General features: G+C 52.5%; 4 protein-coding genes and 1 non-coding gene across 5 annotated transcripts; 2 read left to right on the top strand and 3 right to left on the bottom strand.

Moving 5' to 3' along the window:
• Nucleotides 1-5813: 5813 nt before the first annotated feature.
• N0V96_009907 lies at nt 5814-5894 on the bottom strand. The gene has a single exon. It is a non-coding gene; the product is annotated as a tRNA-Gly (tRNA).
• Nucleotides 5895-6679: 785 nt separating this feature from the next.
• On the top strand, nt 6680-8519 carry N0V96_009906 (uncharacterized protein; the record flags this gene model as incomplete). Its single annotated transcript, XM_065758779.1, has 3 exons — nt 6680-7036; nt 7626-7762; nt 7817-8519. The coding sequence occupies 3 exons, from the start codon at nt 6680-6682 to the stop codon at nt 8517-8519; spliced, it is 1197 nt and encodes a 398-aa protein (XP_065612546.1).
• Nucleotides 8520-8657: 138 nt separating this feature from the next.
• Nucleotides 8658-11107, bottom strand: N0V96_009905 (uncharacterized protein; the record flags this gene model as incomplete). The annotated part of the gene is made up of 2 exons (XM_065758778.1): nt 8658-10439; nt 10754-11107. 2 exons carry the CDS (start codon nt 11105-11107, stop codon nt 8658-8660), a joined length of 2136 nt encoding a protein of 711 aa, XP_065612545.1.
• A 582-nt stretch (nt 11108-11689) lies between these two features.
• On the bottom strand, nt 11690-12393 carry N0V96_009904 (uncharacterized protein; the record flags this gene model as incomplete). Its single annotated transcript, XM_053198004.2, has 2 exons — nt 11690-11793; nt 11847-12393. 2 exons carry the CDS (start codon nt 12391-12393, stop codon nt 11690-11692), a joined length of 651 nt encoding a protein of 216 aa, XP_053044495.2.
• A 2634-nt stretch (nt 12394-15027) lies between these two features.
• Nucleotides 15028-16819, top strand: TUB1_3 (alpha-tubulin; the record flags this gene model as incomplete). The annotated part of the gene is made up of 7 exons (XM_053198005.1): nt 15028-15039; nt 15120-15143; nt 15217-15242; nt 15323-15364; nt 15434-15488; nt 15588-16372; nt 16426-16819. The coding sequence occupies 7 exons, from the start codon at nt 15028-15030 to the stop codon at nt 16817-16819; spliced, it is 1338 nt and encodes a 445-aa protein (XP_053044496.1).
• Nucleotides 16820-18525: the final 1706 nt, after the last annotated feature.

Raw genomic sequence — 18525 nt, 5'->3', positions numbered from 1 at the left:
GGAAACGCGCTTCTGCAAGTTCTGCTAGAGCCTAGATCGAAAGAGAAGCAAACGCTCGAGCTTTCAAAACCAATAAGCGTGATATCTGCACATCAAGTCCACGTTTGGGAAACCTCGTCAATGGTACCAAACGACAAGGAGTGGAGGGCGTGCTGTGGCGTGCCTTGTTCCATGCGGCAGCAGGATCGTCTCTCTTTTTGTATGCAGCCCCCAAATTGCCTCAAGTGAAAGTCGAATGTCAATAATGCGGTTATTAATCCCCTTACAAGCTTCTTTAGCAAGTTAACAGGGCCTCTTATCCATAGTCCAAGAAAACGGCGCCAGTTATCATACACGCGGCCCAAAGAAATATCCTTGTTCTCCGCCCCAGGTCGCCCGTCCTCCAAGCTCCGCAGGGACGGGAACATGATGGTAGCTTAGTGGGGTGCCGAGAATCCTCATATGCTATAGACTATCTGTAAGTACCGCTGAAGAAGTCCCGGGAGAGGAGGAGATGGTGGCGGCATGTTGTGGTGGTGTCACACGGCAGCGTAAGCACTTATAAATGCGCGTGTAAGCTACCAGCGCGCCGGTCCAACAACACGACTTGTTGGACAACCGCCAAACTGTCTACCCCAACCTTGAGGAGAGGGGAAGAGAGAATGGATGACGAGGGAATGTCAGACACTTATGCAGGTTCGATTGCGTTCTGCTCTACCAGAGACGAACGGCACAGCAAATTTCCCCTACTACGCCACAAAGCGACATCAACCGTCCCACGGTTCAATGTGTTCGCCGAAGGGGATGGCTGTGTACCCGGGCGAATGTTACCGTGCCATCAACGTGCCTATCCGGAGAAGAACCGTTGACGATTGCGGAGCTGCGCCGGCCGGTCGCTCTCCGGGGTTAGGTTCATGACTCAAGGATAGGCCTGTCAGACCCGTTTGGACAAGTCGACGTGACCCTGCCTGCACAAATCATTCGTCTTGGTCAGTTATGAACAATTCCATAATAACTCCACGTCTCTCGAAGCATTGACAGGTTAACAACGGCGTTTCCCGGCCCTTCCCCGTCTCCCCGTTTCTCTCTCTCTCCCGAGCTTCCCCTCGGGGGCTCAACGGTTTGGATCCTCTTTGGTATTTTTGTTTAGAAAGCTCGTCCCTCGCCGCGCAGCCTGCTGACGGAGTGCCCAGGATACCCCTGATAATCGTGCCATACCCTCCATCAATTAAACTCGGGCACCACCCTTTCGCACGACCGAAACTCTCACCAGCGTCCGCCCCTCGTCTCCCGAGCGGGAAGAGCAGAAAAGCTGCCGCGCGCCGCTCGGCTACCCGTTATGCTTTTTGGTCTGTGTCCGAATCTGTCTCATGGCCACCAACAACCTGTCTTGTCTGCGTTGAGACGTCAAGAGATAAGGAGGGGGAAGATGGGATGGAGGAGTACAAAAGTCAAAGTAAGAAGACGATCGTCATCAATTTACTCCATTTGCTCAGCTCTGCTGCAGGTGTTTGCTTGGTAATTATTGGCAAAAGAGCCCACAAGTCTGTGTACGTAAATCACCTTTACCCCTTGGGAGACCTGCTGCACTTTGCGCAACATCCCACAGCCTGTCAGATGTGCAGGCACTGCAGGTCGCAGCATGAGAAGAATCCACACATGCCCAGGGTCTACTTTGATCCCTCCCTCGGGTGCGGCGTGCCCTCGTCAACGACCAACAGAGATACGCAGGGGAACGGAGGCCGCTCAAACTCAACCTGTATCCAAGCAACCAGAGAGGAGCTCGCAGAGGCTGGGCGGGTATCGAAGGAGAGAAGAGGAGAACATACTCGTCCAACCCAGTCTTCCACAATACGAGACTCCTAGTCCTTCCTGGCCAAGACCCTTCTTCTTTTGAAGGAGGGGGTCCCCCGTCTTTGCCATGCGAGACACAACGATCCCTCAAATGGACGTAGTTCAGAGAATCGAGTCTTAGACATTTGCGTTTAGCTCCCGTCCTTTGGCATGCAGCCTCTCTGCTCGGGGCAACGAAACAAACTACCAAATGCCTATTATCCGTATCTTGGAAGAATCGAACCGGAGGCTGGGCAATCTTGCATTCTACCAAACCAACACAACACCACCTCGGCGTCGTCGGCGTCCAAGGCATCAAATCATTACCATTTACCACCCTCCTCCCGACACAACCGCGGGATGGGTAGATTGGGTCTCGCCCATCTGAGACATATGCGCCGTGGTGCCTTGACCTCCTTGCATCTCATGTTTCCTCCGTCCGCGCATGCAGGGCTGGCTACTGCGGAATTGCATGTAGCTTGTTCTCCTCCTTCACAGCTTCGTCGCAGCTCTTAAGACGACCAACGCTCCCTTTTCCGTCCTCAAGGGCACACTTCGAGTGGAACATTTAAAAGTCCGGGGGTAAACGAGCTGCCATCCAAAAGTAGATCTTGGCGATCGTCCTCGTCTTTGCCTTGTGCAGAGACTATTCCGTGGGTCGATTACCCGCTGGCTCACTTCTTCTCTCCCACACATTTATTCAGCCCATGGCCTGGCATTTCCTGGCGTGCTGTATCCGTACCCTCGTCCCTTGTCCTGGCGTCTTCTTTCACGCTACCCAGGCTTGAGTCCACCAGACTCATACAGAGGCGCTCGCGATGGCGCCAGTCACCCCTCCGAATCCGCTACCGCCGGACGAGAACGTCAACCCGATCCTCCTTGGTGTCTCCGGCGTGCTAATCTTCTTTGTCATATTCACGACTTCAATCCGACTCTACGTTCGCTTCGCATTACGGCATCTGGGATGGGATGACTATCTTATGGGAATCGTCGCCAGTCTCGGTGTCGTCAGATACGGCGTCCAGTGCGCGCAAGGGAACTCGGGAAATGGGAGGCATCGATGGTACATTTCGACAGAGGAATACGTCAACAACAGCATGCTTGGATGGTTCGCGCAAATACTTCTGTTCGCCAGTATCTGCTTGCTCAAGTGCTCTATCATGCTCCTGCTGCTCCGCATCAAAGACTCCAGCCGGCTTAAGTACTTTTTGTGGTCCGTCATGGCTGGTCTGGTCATCACCAATTTTGGCGTCATTATCATTCTGCTCGCCGAGTGCGATCCCGTCGACGCGTACTGGACAGGGAATGGAGTCTGTTGGGACGCCAAGATTCGGATATACTCGATTTACTTGACTATCTGTAAGTCAGGCAGAGGGACGAGCAATTTTTAAAGTCGCGACTGACACATTCTTCCATTAGCATACTCTGTCGCGACAGACTTGTTATGCTCCTTGTTACCTCTCGTTGTAGTCTGGCAAGTGCGTATACCACTGTCGACCAAGCTCTCGGTCGGCGCATTGATGAGTCTCGGTTTGATGTTAGCAACCTCTAAACCCCCAAACCGAACTAGTAAATTGACATTAACTCACAGCGCAACTGGCTTCGGTATTGCACGAGCAGCCTCTCTCGGTCTGGTGACTAACGACTTGAGTTGTAAGGACATGCCTTGGTCGGGCGTCCAAAAGAAACCAGCTAACAACATCCTTAGACGTATACGCAGTAACTGCAATTTGGTCCAACTTGGAGCTTTACCTCGGAATTATTGCTGGAAACCTGGCTCTCTCCAGGTCCCTCTGGTTCTACTTCTTTGGAGAAAAACAGCTCCCCAGCTCCCATCCCTCAGCATACGGAAACTCGTCGCATCGCTCTCGATCTGCGTACAACAACGGCAGCAGGTTACACGGCGACAACGGCGGTAACACCGATACATTTATACGCTCGGAGCGCAGGCCCTCCTTATCAAAGAGCGATCACAGCGACATCCCACTTGAACCAGGTATCCAGAAGCGAACAGAATTCTGGATCTCGGAAGAGGACGTCGACAGCAGCGATAGTCACGACGCGGCAGCGATAAGAAGGACGACCAGGCAGGCGTCGTTATGAGCGACAGTGGACAGCAAGCACACGCAGCTCGAAATGGGCTTACTTACGCATTTACGGTGTTGATGGGGAACGGGGAGCCTCTTGAAAACGTCGTCAGATACCCGGCAGGGAAGACCAAAGTGGGTGCGTGAAGTCGTATCATATACACGATTCGTGAAGCTACCGCCCGGCTTCCCTGCCCTGCGATTGTTCCTTTTTACGCGTATCGTTGCACAGCGGCTTATATATAGTACGATGGGATATGAAATAATGAAGATCTCACACGCCAAACAGCAGTGGCGTACAATCCTCTTTGCCTTCTTTTGTTCAGCTCTAAGTGTGATATTAGACCAGATGACGAGAAGACTCGGACCCGAGGTCTTGGCCACGGAACTTTGGCTGGATTATCGTTGCCTCCAGTCAAAGCGTGCATGCATGCATACGGAATATCCGCAATGCGGCGCAGGACGACTTGCGTAATTTCAAAGTCCCAGCATCCCAGTCTCTTTTTATCGGGGCGAGTGGGTTCGACAACGGCTTTTCCTTCAGCCCCTCGGTGATTTCTACCTTCCAGACGCTGGAGAAACGCCCATGGCCTGCAGCGGCTGGTGTTACGGCTCTTCCGGTAGGATCGCTCAGCCTGCGCGACGTGCCTAGGTGTCGAGAAGCTATTCCGTTTGAAGAGCGCGCGAACCCTCTGGGCAAACATTCTTCTCGGACTCCTAGGCGGTCTTTGCCCTGGGGGGAACTCGGGAGCGAGGAAAGAGAATGCCCCCCGCTTCACCGGTCGACAACTTGCAGGGATCTACGGGGCCAGGGCAGGGCTGCAGGGGACAAGGTTCAAGTCGGACTTTGCGACAGAGCACGGTCCTCGACTTGACGAAAATCAGTCCCTGGGGATCACTGGTTGCAGTGTCCTAATGGTGATGACTGCATTCAGGCGCGTGGGGAGATGAATGGATGGTGGAGGTTCAGGAGTCTCAAGATTCAGAGTTCATCTCAACTCTGACTATGCTCCAGCCCCAAGGCCTTTGCACACCCTCGGCGGAAGTGATTATTTGCCAACGATGAGTAAATGATTACCTTTCGTCCCGCATCCTCTCATTGTGGTTGCACTGATGTGGCCTTGAACATGATCCCAAAGTCTAATCGACGGATAGTCAAGGCACACGGAACCTTCAACGTCGTTTGTGCCTGACGGCGTACGGAGTGGTTTGAAAGCTTCGGATTGTTTCTTTACTCCAGTCACGAATGTGAGAAGTGAGCGCGTCTACCGACGTGAAGGTAGCACGGGTTCTCAACCCGTCCATTAGTCGGTCGCTAGTCTCCGACGTGTCCGGCAACCGGTGCAACCCACCAAGTTGACATGGTTGCAGTCCTAATTTCTGCTCGATCAGGAGTTGGACCCTGACGCTGGAAGCTGTTCGCGACGCGTGAAATTGGCTTCTTGATGTACAGCAAGCTGGCTCCACGGTAACCTTTGAGTCGGGTATGGTTCACAACATTTTACTGTAGTCTCTCGGACAATCGCATGCATGATAGAAGCTGTCAAGTTTCTTTGGCCGGTGGGCACTTCACAGAACCGAGACCGAGGAAAGCGACTCGCCACCAAAATCCTATACAACGTCTGGAGTTCGGAATTCGACATGAAAGTCAATAAAAACTGCACTCTATGCTGAGCGTATAGTTGGTAAACTGGTAGGCTCAGGCCTGCGCTTGTCTGCCTATGAGATGTCCACCAAGGTAAGGTTCCTACGTATCTATAGCTAAAGAGACGATTCAATCGTCCACTTCAATATTTGAGTCAATTGAAGGTGGCTCTACATACCTTATGCAGTTCTCAGATCTCCCTAATTAGCAATTGGAAGGTGTAAAAAGCATACTGGCTACTGCTGGATAGCTCAATTTTTTCAAAAGAATGCGTCGAGGGGGAATCGAACCCCCGGCTCCCCGACGCTGCTTGATGGCAACGGAGAATTTTACCACTAAACCATCGACGCAAGTGCTCGGAAGTAGGTATTTCCGGCTTCCGATGGTTTAACTCTCCAGTTGCTTTCTTATCAATCTAACAACTTGAGATGAGCATACTAGTCAAACTCGAGTTCAAGAGCCAACTTGTGAAGTTGCACAAGAACAGCCCAGGGGAGTCGTGGTCACAAAGTATTCTGTGAAGCCTGGATACTGACGCAGTCTTCTTATCGCGACCGCTATGTGTTTGACATTCTGTAAATATTTTGTAGCTTTAATTCACGTGCTACGTATTCCCTGAGATTCATTCGGCTGCTTACGATGAGTATGTCTCTTATGGTCTGATTGGCTTAGTACACGTTCTCCAAATTTCCAACAAGTTGCTCTCGTTCTGCACGCCTCATAGCTCATAGCTTTAGAGTGAGACCATGCAGATCGTCCAATGATATCATTATACTCATCCATGAGCGCACCGCTCACTTAACATCGCTCTCTCGTCTCTCGTAGGGCTGCCTTGCTGACGCGCTAGAGAGGCGATGATCTCGAAGGAATGTCCCGCGCTTTACCTCATTAGGCTATTGAAGTGGCCAAGACATGCACTGCGCCCCTGGTCAGGCACTGCTCGCCGTCGCCGGTTAGCCGTGGTTGACCTCCTAAGTAGCCCCAGCTCACCTCCGCACCACATGTATTAAACTCGACCTGAGCCAGCGGGTTGCAGGATTGATGTGCCAACCCGTAACTCCGTCTACTTCCAATAGCCCAAAACGTAACGCCGTTTGATAAGCCGTTGAGACGGGAAATTCCCCTTAATCAGACGATGACTTCCACTTCTAGACAATTGGCGCTCTCTGTGGGTGGACCGCCGAAGACAGAGGCACAAGCACATTCACAGACTGGTCCTAATAGCGGAAGAAGACAATGCTGGGAATGTCAACGGCGCCGACTAGTCTGCGACTCGGCGCGTCCCGTCTGCGCAAAGTGCAAGACTAGCGGCGTTGTGTGTCCCGGTTACGAGGACAAGAAGCCGTTGGTATGGCTTGCTCCTGGCAAGGTCAAAACCCGGACGTGGAAACGGAAAAGCCCGCCTACCAACAAGAAGAATAACGACGATTCATCAAAGGAGAGTGCCAAAGGTCAGAGCGGGTCAGAACTTGCAAAGGCTATGGAATCCGAGGTATCGAATACTCGTACCGACCACCTCGTGCACCTTTTTCCCGGTCACGAATTGAGAGATGAGACTTGTGACATTATTGAGGCTACACTTTACTGTAAGTCACCACACTCCGTTACTGGATCGGGGCGTTGTCTTGTGTGAGAACCCAAGAAACTGATGTATGCTCGATCTGCAACAGGGAACGAGCAGATCTACCCATTCTTTGCAGCGAATCAGTTGACCAACAGCCCCTGGCTTGTACCCGTGTCGTACATTCAGTACATGGGAGTTACTATCCAACACACTCTAGTTGCCATGGCCATCAATCACCGCTTACTGAGCTTGTCCACGAGGAAAAACGACTTGCATAACGCGGAAGTTCGGGCCCGATTCCATCAGCATCGATGTACGGCAATCCAGGCCTTGAACAGAGAGATCAGCCACCAAAATGAGAAGAGGAGAATCTCTGACTACACAATGGCGGCGGTTATTGTGTTCTTGTACGCAGATGTGCGTGTCTTGGCCCCCTTTCATCTCACCCCTTCTCCCCCCATACTCACTTGCTAGCCGGGGAACTTTGACTCTTTGGGCCTAATCTGTTTGTGTGCAGCTTATGGGATCAGTAACGGCTTCCAACTGGCGGCATCATCTGAACGGCTTCATGGCCATTATCGAGATGCGAGGCGGCCTGAGAAGTGTTTGCGATGCCGCACCAGGCTACAAGACTGTCATACTCTTCTGCAAGATGTAAGGACCATTCTCAATGTCAACGTTATTGTCGTAAGTGCAGATCACTGATAGCACGCCCACCCACAGCATCGAGAACTTGGCAAACACAACAAGCCCGGCATACGACCAAGTATCACCGCTGCTCAATTTCGAAATGAGAGATCTCACTCAAGAAATCTACGAAACAGGATACTACCCCTTCCTCCCCTGTCCCGTACAACTCTTCATCGACATCATCTGCGTCAACCGTCTCCGATACCTCGCAACACAGCCAGAGTCGTCAGACACGCTCGACGCTCTCCAGACAGAAGCCGAAGACCTCCTCGAGCGCATCATAGACTTTTCCCCAGAAACTTGGTCGACCGCCAAGACCGAATCGCAAGAGCAATTCTTGACAATGGCACAGGTGTATCAGTCCGCCGTAGTGGTCTTCGCCATCGCGTCTCTGCAGAGTGTTTGTGTGATACCCGCGTCCGCTGGCTGGCGGGCCGTGAAGACGATACATGGCAACAATCTCATGGCCCTCCTCGAGAAGGCTGCCGGCTCTCAGGTTCTGAGGAGTTGCGTCATGTGGCCGATGATTGTTGCTGGGTTTGAGGCGAAGATGGGGAGCGCGGCGGCGAGGTCGTTCATTGCTAGGCGTTTAGCTGATGAGAGTGCACATCTTGGTGCGTATTTACCTCTAGCGACCAAAGAGATTCTAGAGAAGTTTTGGTCGTCTGGGAAGAAAGACTGGGATGAGTGTTTCGATACCCCTTATGCTCTAGTTACTTGACGTGTAATGATATTGGAATTATGTCGATAGACGAATTGTTCCGAATACGGTTCCTGGTCAACGAGTTCGACTCTTGCATTTCCCTGGTAGAATTTTCCCCTTCGTATCCTATCTTCGTGAAGGAAGATCAAAGTGCATTCATGGCACATTTCCTCCACCATAATCATCATCACCACCTTCGAACCCTCTGATCATACTGTCAAAAAAGGCAGCATCAACCCCCTGAAACGGCCAATCCTCTAGTCCAGCGGCGATTCCGTTGCCTAGAAGGTTGGGATTACCGAGTTCAAAAAGCCATCTTGGATCAACATTGGGATCGAGCTGCAGATTCTCATCCTGACCACTCGAGCCTGGCATCACACTAGCCCCCCCGCCTGGACATACTCCTGGCATGGGACCTGCAACAAAGGGGCTCGCAACACTGAGATTCCCAGGAGCACGACTATCCGGAATCATTCCATGCTGGTTACGACTGACAGGCATCCAAGGCTCGCGAGAAGGAGGAGCATCAGGCGAGATGATGACCGTACCATAGCAAGGAATCTTGAGCTGTAACACATTCCTAGCATCCCCTGTGCTCCGACCTTCACCAACACCACCACATGAAGTCGAAGCCGGCGTCGACGTAGAACTCAGACTCGCAGTGAACGTCGAACCCCCGGCAGCATCAGCCTCGATCGCAAGCAAGCTCTTCAAGACGTCGGCGCTTTTCATGGAAAGCATATCCGTGTTCTTGGAGCTTCCATCACGCATGTGCTCCAACGTCTGCTCAACCTTGTCACGATCCGTATGCCGCTGGTGCGCGAGGATGTCCCTCCCCCTATCGCGTCTGCGAGCGTCAATATGCGCGAGCATGAGCGTCATGGCTGCGATGAGCGCGAAGAAATCGGCGGCGTCGGGGATGCTGCAGATTCCATCCGGATTGCGGATCGCGATGAACCTGGAGAGGACTTCCCTGCTTGCATCGACGCAAGCCATTCTGCTGCTGCTGGCCGCGCCGTTCTTGGAGTGGCGGAGCATGAAGGGGAGGTGGAGTTCGATGATGAGGAAGAAGTGAAAGAGCTGGTTGGCTAGGTTGAGACTGTTGCGGACGATTGTCATGGGGTCTTTGTACGGCTTGGTGAAGTTGGGAACAGTCCACCATCGCGGGGGCATGGTTGTTGCTATCACTTGGAGCTCCTGGTCTAGGGCGTGAGTAGTCTCCATGTCGAATAGATATGATCCCGACTCGTTTCGTTGTATGATCTTGGCGGCGACGGAGGAGTGAACTTGTTCGAGCCTGTCAATGTGATGGCTGTTGACGTACGTCTGTGTCTTTTCGTCGTTGATGACCTTGGCATCATGGGTGCTGCTGGGAAGCCCTAGGAGTAAGCAAATGAAGCGTTCTAAGTATACCAAACGGAACCACACGAAGCCAGGCACGGCTGTCGAATTCGGATCTACGGTCTCAATGGTAGCCGGGTCGTGTGGGCGATGCAAGCCCATCAACTGAGCCACGGTAATCGCGCGGCGGCAGGTTAGCAATGATAACCTGGGATTCCCTCCGTTGGCATGGTAGACAGTTTGCAGAATGAGACATTCAAGGCCGTCGAGCGTGCCCAACAGCACGTTATTCTCGCACACCACAGAGATGGCCGTCTCTGCAAGCTTGTCCACGAGACGATAAGTTTCTTCAGACGCATTTTCTCCCGCATGAGTCGGAACGCGTTGGAGCATCGTGCCTAACATGAGCATCTTTTTAGCCAGTAGAGTGGGATGCATTGGTGTTCTGAGAGATTCCAAGTAGTGCTCGACTGACTCTGGCTTCAGCTGCTCCAACAGGCAATGGGGCGTGAACATGAGCTGAAAGACAATGTCAGCTTCGGAGTAGAGCTTGTAAATGACCCTGCAATCTTCTGCGGCGGGAATGGCGGCGGCAAGCTGTCTGGTGTAGGCAGCTAGTTTTGCGTTTACTGCTGGGCGGATAGTTGCCGTGGTCTCATAGTGAGAGGGGGCATTCGGAAGTAATGAGTCTTCATTTGGGTGTGAAACATTGCTTTCACATTGTGATTGAATCTTGATTGATAAGAAGACGTTAGTCAGTAGACGATCCTCTGAGATGGCTGGCTCGATCCTACCGTTGATGAGTGTGCGTTTTGAGGTGATGAAGGGCTGCGGACAGCTTCAGAACACGCTTCCGTATTCGGACCTATGACGGCCGGTTCTTCTGCTCCAGGGCTACAGCTCTCTGCTACCTTTTCCTCAGGCGAAGTGGGCAAGGGAACATCAAGATCGTCCACCCGGTGGTACAGCTGCTCGACCAGTCTCTCAACCCGATTCAGCCGGTCTCCGAGACTGCCCACCGGAGCCGGAGCCGTCTGGGCATCCTCTTCGGGGAACTCCTGACTAACACACGGGGTCCCCTTTTGCCAGCACGTTTTACACGTATCCCGAGGTCCGTTATCGTCAAAGATGCAGCGAATCTTGCGTCTCCGGCACTCCCAGCAGCTCTTGGTGCCCCTGCGGACGAAGCGGCGTTTGGCGGCTGCAGCTCGCCGTTCCGAAGCAGCGGTGCGGACTGTGATGGTACCTCGCTCCTTGCCTGTCATTATGTGAGTATGGGTCGCGGAGACATTGATGCTGTGTATGGGTGTTGTACTATTCGGACGGACGAGATTGGCACTGAGTGGTGTTGGAGTTGGGAGTATGAGTTGAGTGCACGTCCGGTTCGTCCGCCGAGTTTCGGACGGCGGTCTTTGTTAGGTGGGGCGGGGGTAACTCGGTGAAGATGAGACGGCGTTGCCAAGTCAGAACCTTACCTTGAAACCTTTTCCGGATTTGGCATTTTGTTTTCTTTGCAAGTGCGGAAGAGTTTTATTCATTGAATGCTTGGTATTGTGTCTAAGCTTTTTTCATTTATCTCGAATTGTTGAAGATTCTGAACGGAAACTGTACAATCTATGTGCAGTGAAGTGGTCCAAGGCATGGAAATCTTGCCATGAGCATAAGCAACTGAGTGAAGGAGAGACGGTCTAGAATCGAAAGAAAAGCCAAGCCCAGCCAACAGTGTTGATTAGAACATCTCAAACAACACTGGGAGTCCATCCTTCCATGCTTAGTAGGGCAGCTGGCCGATGCTGGAAGAGGACAGTTAGACTTGTGAAGTTGATGAGGATCAGAGAATATACTTACTAGTTTCCAGGGGGCAAGTAACGTCCAACCACGAAGGTGGTACCCTTGGAGTCGGTGGCCATGGCCAAGCCGACCTTCTGGGTGTTCTTCCAAATGGCTTGAGCTGTCAACTTGTTAGTTGCAACATTCCTCTCAATCAAGGCCCAAAGTACTCACTGTAGTGGCCATAGTTCAAGTAGTTGGGCGATCCAGTGGTCCGAATGGGCAGTCCATCGTACAGCGGCTTCTCATCCAACCACAGCTGAACACCGTTGGTGAAGTAGGTGGTGGTGCCGCCCGACTGCGAAGCCAAGTTCTCTCCCTGGCCGCCGGGGTTCGAGTCGTGGACCAGGCTGCCGACAGTCGTCAAGTGGTCGGCCCAGACCTGAGCGCTCTTGGCCAGATCGGCATCCCAGGTTAAGTTGGCGTTGCCGACGGCTGCACGGTAGATGTTGTGAAGGTCGAGGGCGCGCTGCAGGTCGGCGCTGAGAGTCGAGTTGGAGGAGGCAGTGGGGGAGGCAGTCGCCGCGGACGATGTCGATGACGAGGTCAACGACGGCTGCGCGATGATCGTGGCCAAGGTCGTCGTGGGGGCGGCGAGAGTGGTTGTGTAGGTCGGGGTTCCGGCTGCTACGTAGAACTTGGGCACCTTGACGATGCCCAGCGCCGCGGCGTGCGAGGCCATCAGGCCCAAGGCGAAGGTTGCGCTGGCTGAGAAGTGCATGATGGTGGCTTGAGATGTGGGAGTTGGGGGCTTCGGAAATATCGAAATCACCGGGATCTTTTTGGTTGAAGTAAAGTCGTCGTAAGGAATGACTGACTGAATGGAAGGATGGTTCCTGCCACTGAGCTGAAGACTGAAGTTGATGATACCCGGGAAAATAGGAGTGTTGAGAAGCTGAAGAAGAGCAGAAAAGGATACAGTCAAGGAGAGTGTTCCAAGTGGTAACTTGAAGATGCGAGAGCAAGAAGGAAACCCGGATAGACCAGGGTTTCGAGGATGTAGATATATCTCATTCCATTCTCATTCTTCAGGAGTCTCCCTCGGGAGTCGGTACCATGGGGGATTGCACAGTTGCAGACGAGTCCCGGCAGGTTTACCGCATCCAGCAACACGGGGCTTTGGGGGAAAACTCCTCAGTTTCTTTGAAGCGCAAGCCACATCCTCCGGTTCATTTAACTTCAAGACACTATGTCTCAGTCTGAAAGAGAACTTACGAGTCCCCCTAAACCAGATTCCATCGTCTCCCGCTGGCTAGCCAGACTAGATGCCGCTGTCACCGATCGCTTTTGGTCAACGGTCGGGTACTCTGATCGGATTCGAGTAAAGGGTCCAGACCACATCGGTGTCTAGATCTACCCAAGACGTATGAGGGGTTTACTGCAAGAGGCTGAAGGAGACGACGACGACGACGCTTTCATGCAAACTTTTCCGTGAGGCTCCACGGGGTGACGGTCGAGTTGAGAGAAGGCTGAGAGAAAGAAGAAAAAGGAAAACACGCTGCCACTCCCGCTGCCCAGCCGCCAACACCCTTCATTTTGCCCGTCTGCCCCTGATCGCCCAAAACATCTGCATTCCAGATCATCTTGAGCCCCTCGTCAGTGGCTGGATCACCACCCTCCACGTCAAAGGTTGCTTGGTTGATGTGCTGAAGCTGGCAAAGCAGGTCCTCGTCGTATGTGAATGATCAGCACTCGTACAGCATGTCTCTGATATCATTGGCATGTCAGGGGCGCGGACATGTAAACTCTGCTTAACCTGTCGTGCAATGGCAGCAATGCTCGCTTGGCGATAAACCTTTAAGAATGAATAACCTTATCTCTCATTAACAACTCTTCTCGGCTTTCGCTGCGATGGGTTTGGATGGCAGTTCTCGTCCAAAATCAGCAGCCTTTTCAAGCCACATACATACGCGTTCCACCACGGCCGGGTAGGTCTGCCTCCTGCGTTTGGTTCGCGGCTCCGCGCCGTGATGGCAACTTAGCTGTCCGCAGCAAGCTTAGGTCCTTTGCAGCTTTTGGCCTTTGAGAGACTCCATGGCTCCGTAATGTGGGAGAGGCCACATCCGTCAGCAACGACGTCGGCATCGTCCGTCGATACAGGCTGTAGTCGCTGCAGACAGCCAAGCCGTCGTCACGACGCGAAACCCAACGCTGCAATTGTAAAATCTAGGCCACCAGGGACTCGAGGGAGCGGGGGAGCTGAGTTTGCCATTTTCCCGGATTTTCCTCAGCTGCACCGTTCCTAACTTCTTGCATGTTTGGATCATCCCACGTGGGTGCGCGCTGGAATGTTGGCCGAGCCATGGGGGAATTTCAAGCGCGCGCCGAACTCTCTTCGTCCGCCGAGAGCCAGGGGCAATGAGCACGGACTGGACGGGGGAAGAGGAGGGGGCATTCGGACTCTCTGATCCGGCTCGTCCGGCCAAGCGGCGGCGGCGGCGGCACCGGTCGGTCGATTGGGGTGTGGTGGTGTGACACACGCAGGCAGACACCTAGCAACCGTGAATCAACACGACGACGGACAACAACCGGCTTGTTTCGAGGGAGTACAGGCAGCTGAATATCCCAAAGAGTCATTGGTCGGGCGGTTGGAACGCCGTCTCGGCGTTAGGCAACGCTCTTCAACAAGAAGTACGAGTTTGGTGACACCACACCTTTTGACTCTTGATGATGCGCCTATCGCCGAACATGGACACATGGAGACTCTTTGGAGATTTTGAACACATCCACAAGAGACTTTCGAGTGGCACAGAGCAACACTTACCAATCGTTTCTACGGGTCGTGGGCCCAACATGGTCTAGCTTGCATCTCTTCCCGGTGACAACTCCGCTCGAATCGTTGGTTGGGCAGCCAAAGTTCCCTTTTATCTTTATTTTAGTTTTATTTCTTAATTTTTCTCTCTTTTTCCCACACAGATTCCCCCCAAAAAGTGCCCCAAAAAGCTCTGACCGCTCACCGTCTATTCTGTCTTCCCACATCAAAGTGTGACAGCCCGTGAAGTCCATGTCTCTGCTGTGCCAGAGAAACACATCATAAACCAGGCAGCTATCAAACTTCAAAAAAGGCAGCAGTTTAAGAAGATGCATGTACCAACGTGTGGGGGAAGTTTTCCGAGTCCAGACCGAGAGTCCACGGCCGGGCCTATCCGGGGCGAACAAGCGCACAGCGCAAGCGAGACGAGCGTGCGATACGGACAGGATAGGGGTTTGTTGTGAAATAAGGAATCCCGCTATAAGATGACCACCTGTCGTGATTTCAACAATTCGATAGCGGGGTAAAAATCTGCGTCCTGCGTCTTGCGTCCTTCAACCATCGTAATATACCACAACCCCGTCTTATCCTCGAACCAGCATCATGCGTGAAATTGTGAGTTGCGCGCGCATGTTCAAGTACCTTACTTTGTAAAGTCCCTCTTGACAAACTAACGCTTCTGTGATCCACTCTAGATTCACCTCCAAACCGGCCAATGTGTACGTCTCCCCATGCCCCTGTTCGACGCTCAACGCGTCACAACGCGCCTTTACTGATGATCAGTCTTTGTAGGGCAACCAAGTCGGAACTGCTTTCTGGTATGAACATGCCAATCTCGACACTGAGATCAATGTCAAGAGGACCTAGTTGAACGTGTGATTAATGTTTGCGACATCAGGCAAACCATTCACCCTGAGCATGGCTTGGATCAGGATGGACAGTGAGTTTCTCAGCTGCTCAGTCATCATGATGCAAATCCATGAGCTTTGTATGCTGATTTTCTTCATAGGTTCACTGGAACTGATGAGCAACAATCCGAGCGATTGAACGTCTACTTCACCGAGGTACTACTCTCATCTCACGCGTGCCTCATGATCTCATATGCGCCTCGCCCCCTCTCTTGATATCTCTCAACATTCTAACCGCAAACATATCCAACGTAGGCCGGAAGACAAAAGTATGTCCCCCGCGCCGTCCTGGTCGATCTCGAGCCCGCCACGATGGAGGCGATCCGCTCCGGCCCGCTGGGCAACCTCTTCCGCCCAGACAACATGGTCCACGGCCAATCTGGCGCCGGTAACAACTGGGCAAAGGGTCACTACACCGAGGGCGCCGAGCTCGTCGACTCCGTCCTGGACGTCGTGCGCCGCGAGGCCGAGGCCTGCGACAGCCTTCAGGGATTCCAAATCACCCACTCGCTCGGTGGCGGCACGGGTTCCGGTATGGGCACTTTGCTCATCGCAAAGGTCCGCGAAGAATTCCCCGATCGTATGATGGCCACCTTCTCCGTCCTCCCCTCCGCCAAGGTCTCCGAGGTCGTCGTCGAGCCGTACAATGCTACCCTGTCGATCCATCAGCTTGTCGAAAACTCGGACGAGACGTTCTGTATTGACAATGAGGCGCTGTACGATATCTGCAGACGCACGCTGAAGCAGGCTCACCCTTCGTACGGACACTTGAACCAACTCGTCTCGAGAGTCATGTCCGGCCTGACGACTGGTTTCCGCTTCCCGGGCCAGCTCAACGCCGACCTCCGCAAGTTAGCTGTTAACCTCGTGCCCTTCCCGAGGTTGCACTTCTTCACCGTCGGATTCGCGCCCCTCACGTCTTCCGCGTCCTTCTCGAATCTCGGCGTCGCCGAGCTCACGCAGCAGATGTTCGATCCCAAGAACGTCATGTTGGCGTCCGACTTCAGAGACGGACGCTTCTTGACTTGCTCCACCATGTTGTAAGTTACGCTTTCAGCCCTGGTCTTTGGACTACTTCTAACCCCCTCAACAGCCGTGGAAAGGTGTCCATGAAGCAGGTCGAAGACCAAATCCACGCCATCAAGACCAAGAACTCTACCAACTTTGTTGAGTGGATTCCCAACAACATTCAAACTGCCCACTGCTCCGTCCCACCCAAGGGTCTCGACGTCTCGTCCACGTTTATCGGCAACTCCACCGCGATTCAGAACAGTTTCCGCAGAATTGGCGAGCAATTCAGCGTCATGTTCCGCAGAAAGGCCTTCTTGCACTGGTACACTGGCGAGGGTATGGACGAGATGGAGTTCACAGAGGCCGAGTCCAACATGAACGACTTGGTGTCCGAGTACCAGCAGTACCAGGACGCGGGCATGGATGACGAGTATGCCGAGGAGTACGAGGATGAGGTTCCCGCCGAGGAGGAATAGAGAGTTGCGGTCTCTTCATGGCTAGCTCATAGTCACGTTGCCGATTATAGTTCCGATTGGATCCAGTGACTGAATGCTATTATCATTTAGCGCCACGATCCACCTTCAAGACATTAGACTACTAATTATACATGTAATTGTGTTTATGAGTGTGCATAGCACATATAGCTTGTAGCATTGCATGCGAATAGTGAGACAGTCTTGTGCATATTATTGAGACTACTTACTTAGACAATGCAGACTCGATAGATGCCGCCGTCCAATCCGTCATACTCTTGAGGCCTCAAACTCTTCCCGCTTCGTCCAGAACTTGGACTAGGAATCAAGAGGTCCTCTTCTGTCACCTCACTTCGAATGTTTTGCTCAAAGGCCTCAAGGGTGTCTCCCAACATGTGAGACTCCCAGAGCGCCGTAATGCCCAATAGCTGTGCCTTATCAGCAATGACTTTCCTAACCGCTTCCAGTCGGCACCTCAGGAGAATTCGCATCATCCCACCCGGAAGCCCTAGATCCTCATGAGTCTCGTTCCTTTGCACTTGTGGAAGTCTTCGCCAAAGTAGACTATTTTCCTCCCCGGACCTGCGCCATTCCCACTCCATCCATGGACAAAATGCACGCCACATATTCTCTGCCTGGCATTCGCCTTCGTTGATATTGCCCTGCCGAGTTGCAAAATCGATCTCAAACTCGAACTCAAGGTAGTCTCCGATCACTTTTTGTCCACGTCTCGCGCAAACCTCGTTCTCTTGCAACCGTTCAAAACTTTCATGGCCGGTAAGAATCGGCAAGATGTGGCCGACTTTTGTGTTCTTGTTTCCGGGGAAAACCAGCGGCAAAATATAGATATTTTCATCGAATGACCACTTCGATCTCTCATCAACTTCGTACACCGATTTATCCAACTTGGCTTGAACATATAATTTTTCCCGAACTATATGTACGTTTTCTTGGAGTTCCGTAAGATATCGGTCGTCTACAAGTAGCGGCGATGGCGTAGGGCGCAAACTCAAGTACGAGATACACGTCACCAATCTGTGCCTTCCGTCGCCCCTTTTTCTAAGAACCATGTAAATAAGTTGGTTGGATTCGAAAACACCGAAACTTGATTCAGGGTCGAGAGCGAAAAGTTCGTCATCATGTTTTAGCAACCTATCGAGTGGGTGCTGGCTTCCAACCAAGACCGACTGGCTTGAGCCACAGTGGATTCTATACAGAGCCAGGCCGTCTCTGAACTTATTTAAGGCCTCCACGGGAGCCGAGCTGATGGACGCTAGTCTTGTCAGCCACAGTGAGATAGATCCTGTGTTAGAGTCTACAGTAAAGTCCCGATACCAAGGATATACTTGGCATAGGTCATACCTGCAGTAGAGCGACCCTCTTTTCAGTTCATCTAACCGTGCTTTCAGAGGAGTCTCTGCGTATCGGACGTTTCTTGTGAACTGAATTCCTCTCGTATGAGGTTCTCTCTGTTTTGAAGCTCCTTGGATACGAGCATGCTTGCTGCGTGCTCCGGTGTGTGCACGATCATTATTAAACCGTCTGACTTTGTCATCATACGCCATGTCGCGTGGCACTATGAACAATCGTTCCCAAGATTGTTGCGTCTCCCAAGTAGGAAGCCAAGATGGATTTAGCTGGGCAGTATGGCCTTGGGCTGCCAAGAACAGATGGGCTCTTCTTTCATTAGCCAGGCAGTGCGCAAAGAA

Source organism: Colletotrichum fioriniae (assembly GCF_027942845.1).
Source record: "Colletotrichum fioriniae strain IMI 355084 chromosome Unknown scaffold_13, whole genome shotgun sequence".
NCBI classification, from domain to species: domain Eukaryota; kingdom Fungi; phylum Ascomycota; class Sordariomycetes; order Glomerellales; family Glomerellaceae; genus Colletotrichum; species Colletotrichum fioriniae.
The sequence above is the reverse complement of the archived record's forward strand: the minus strand, read 5'-3'. Positions and strand labels throughout refer to the sequence as shown.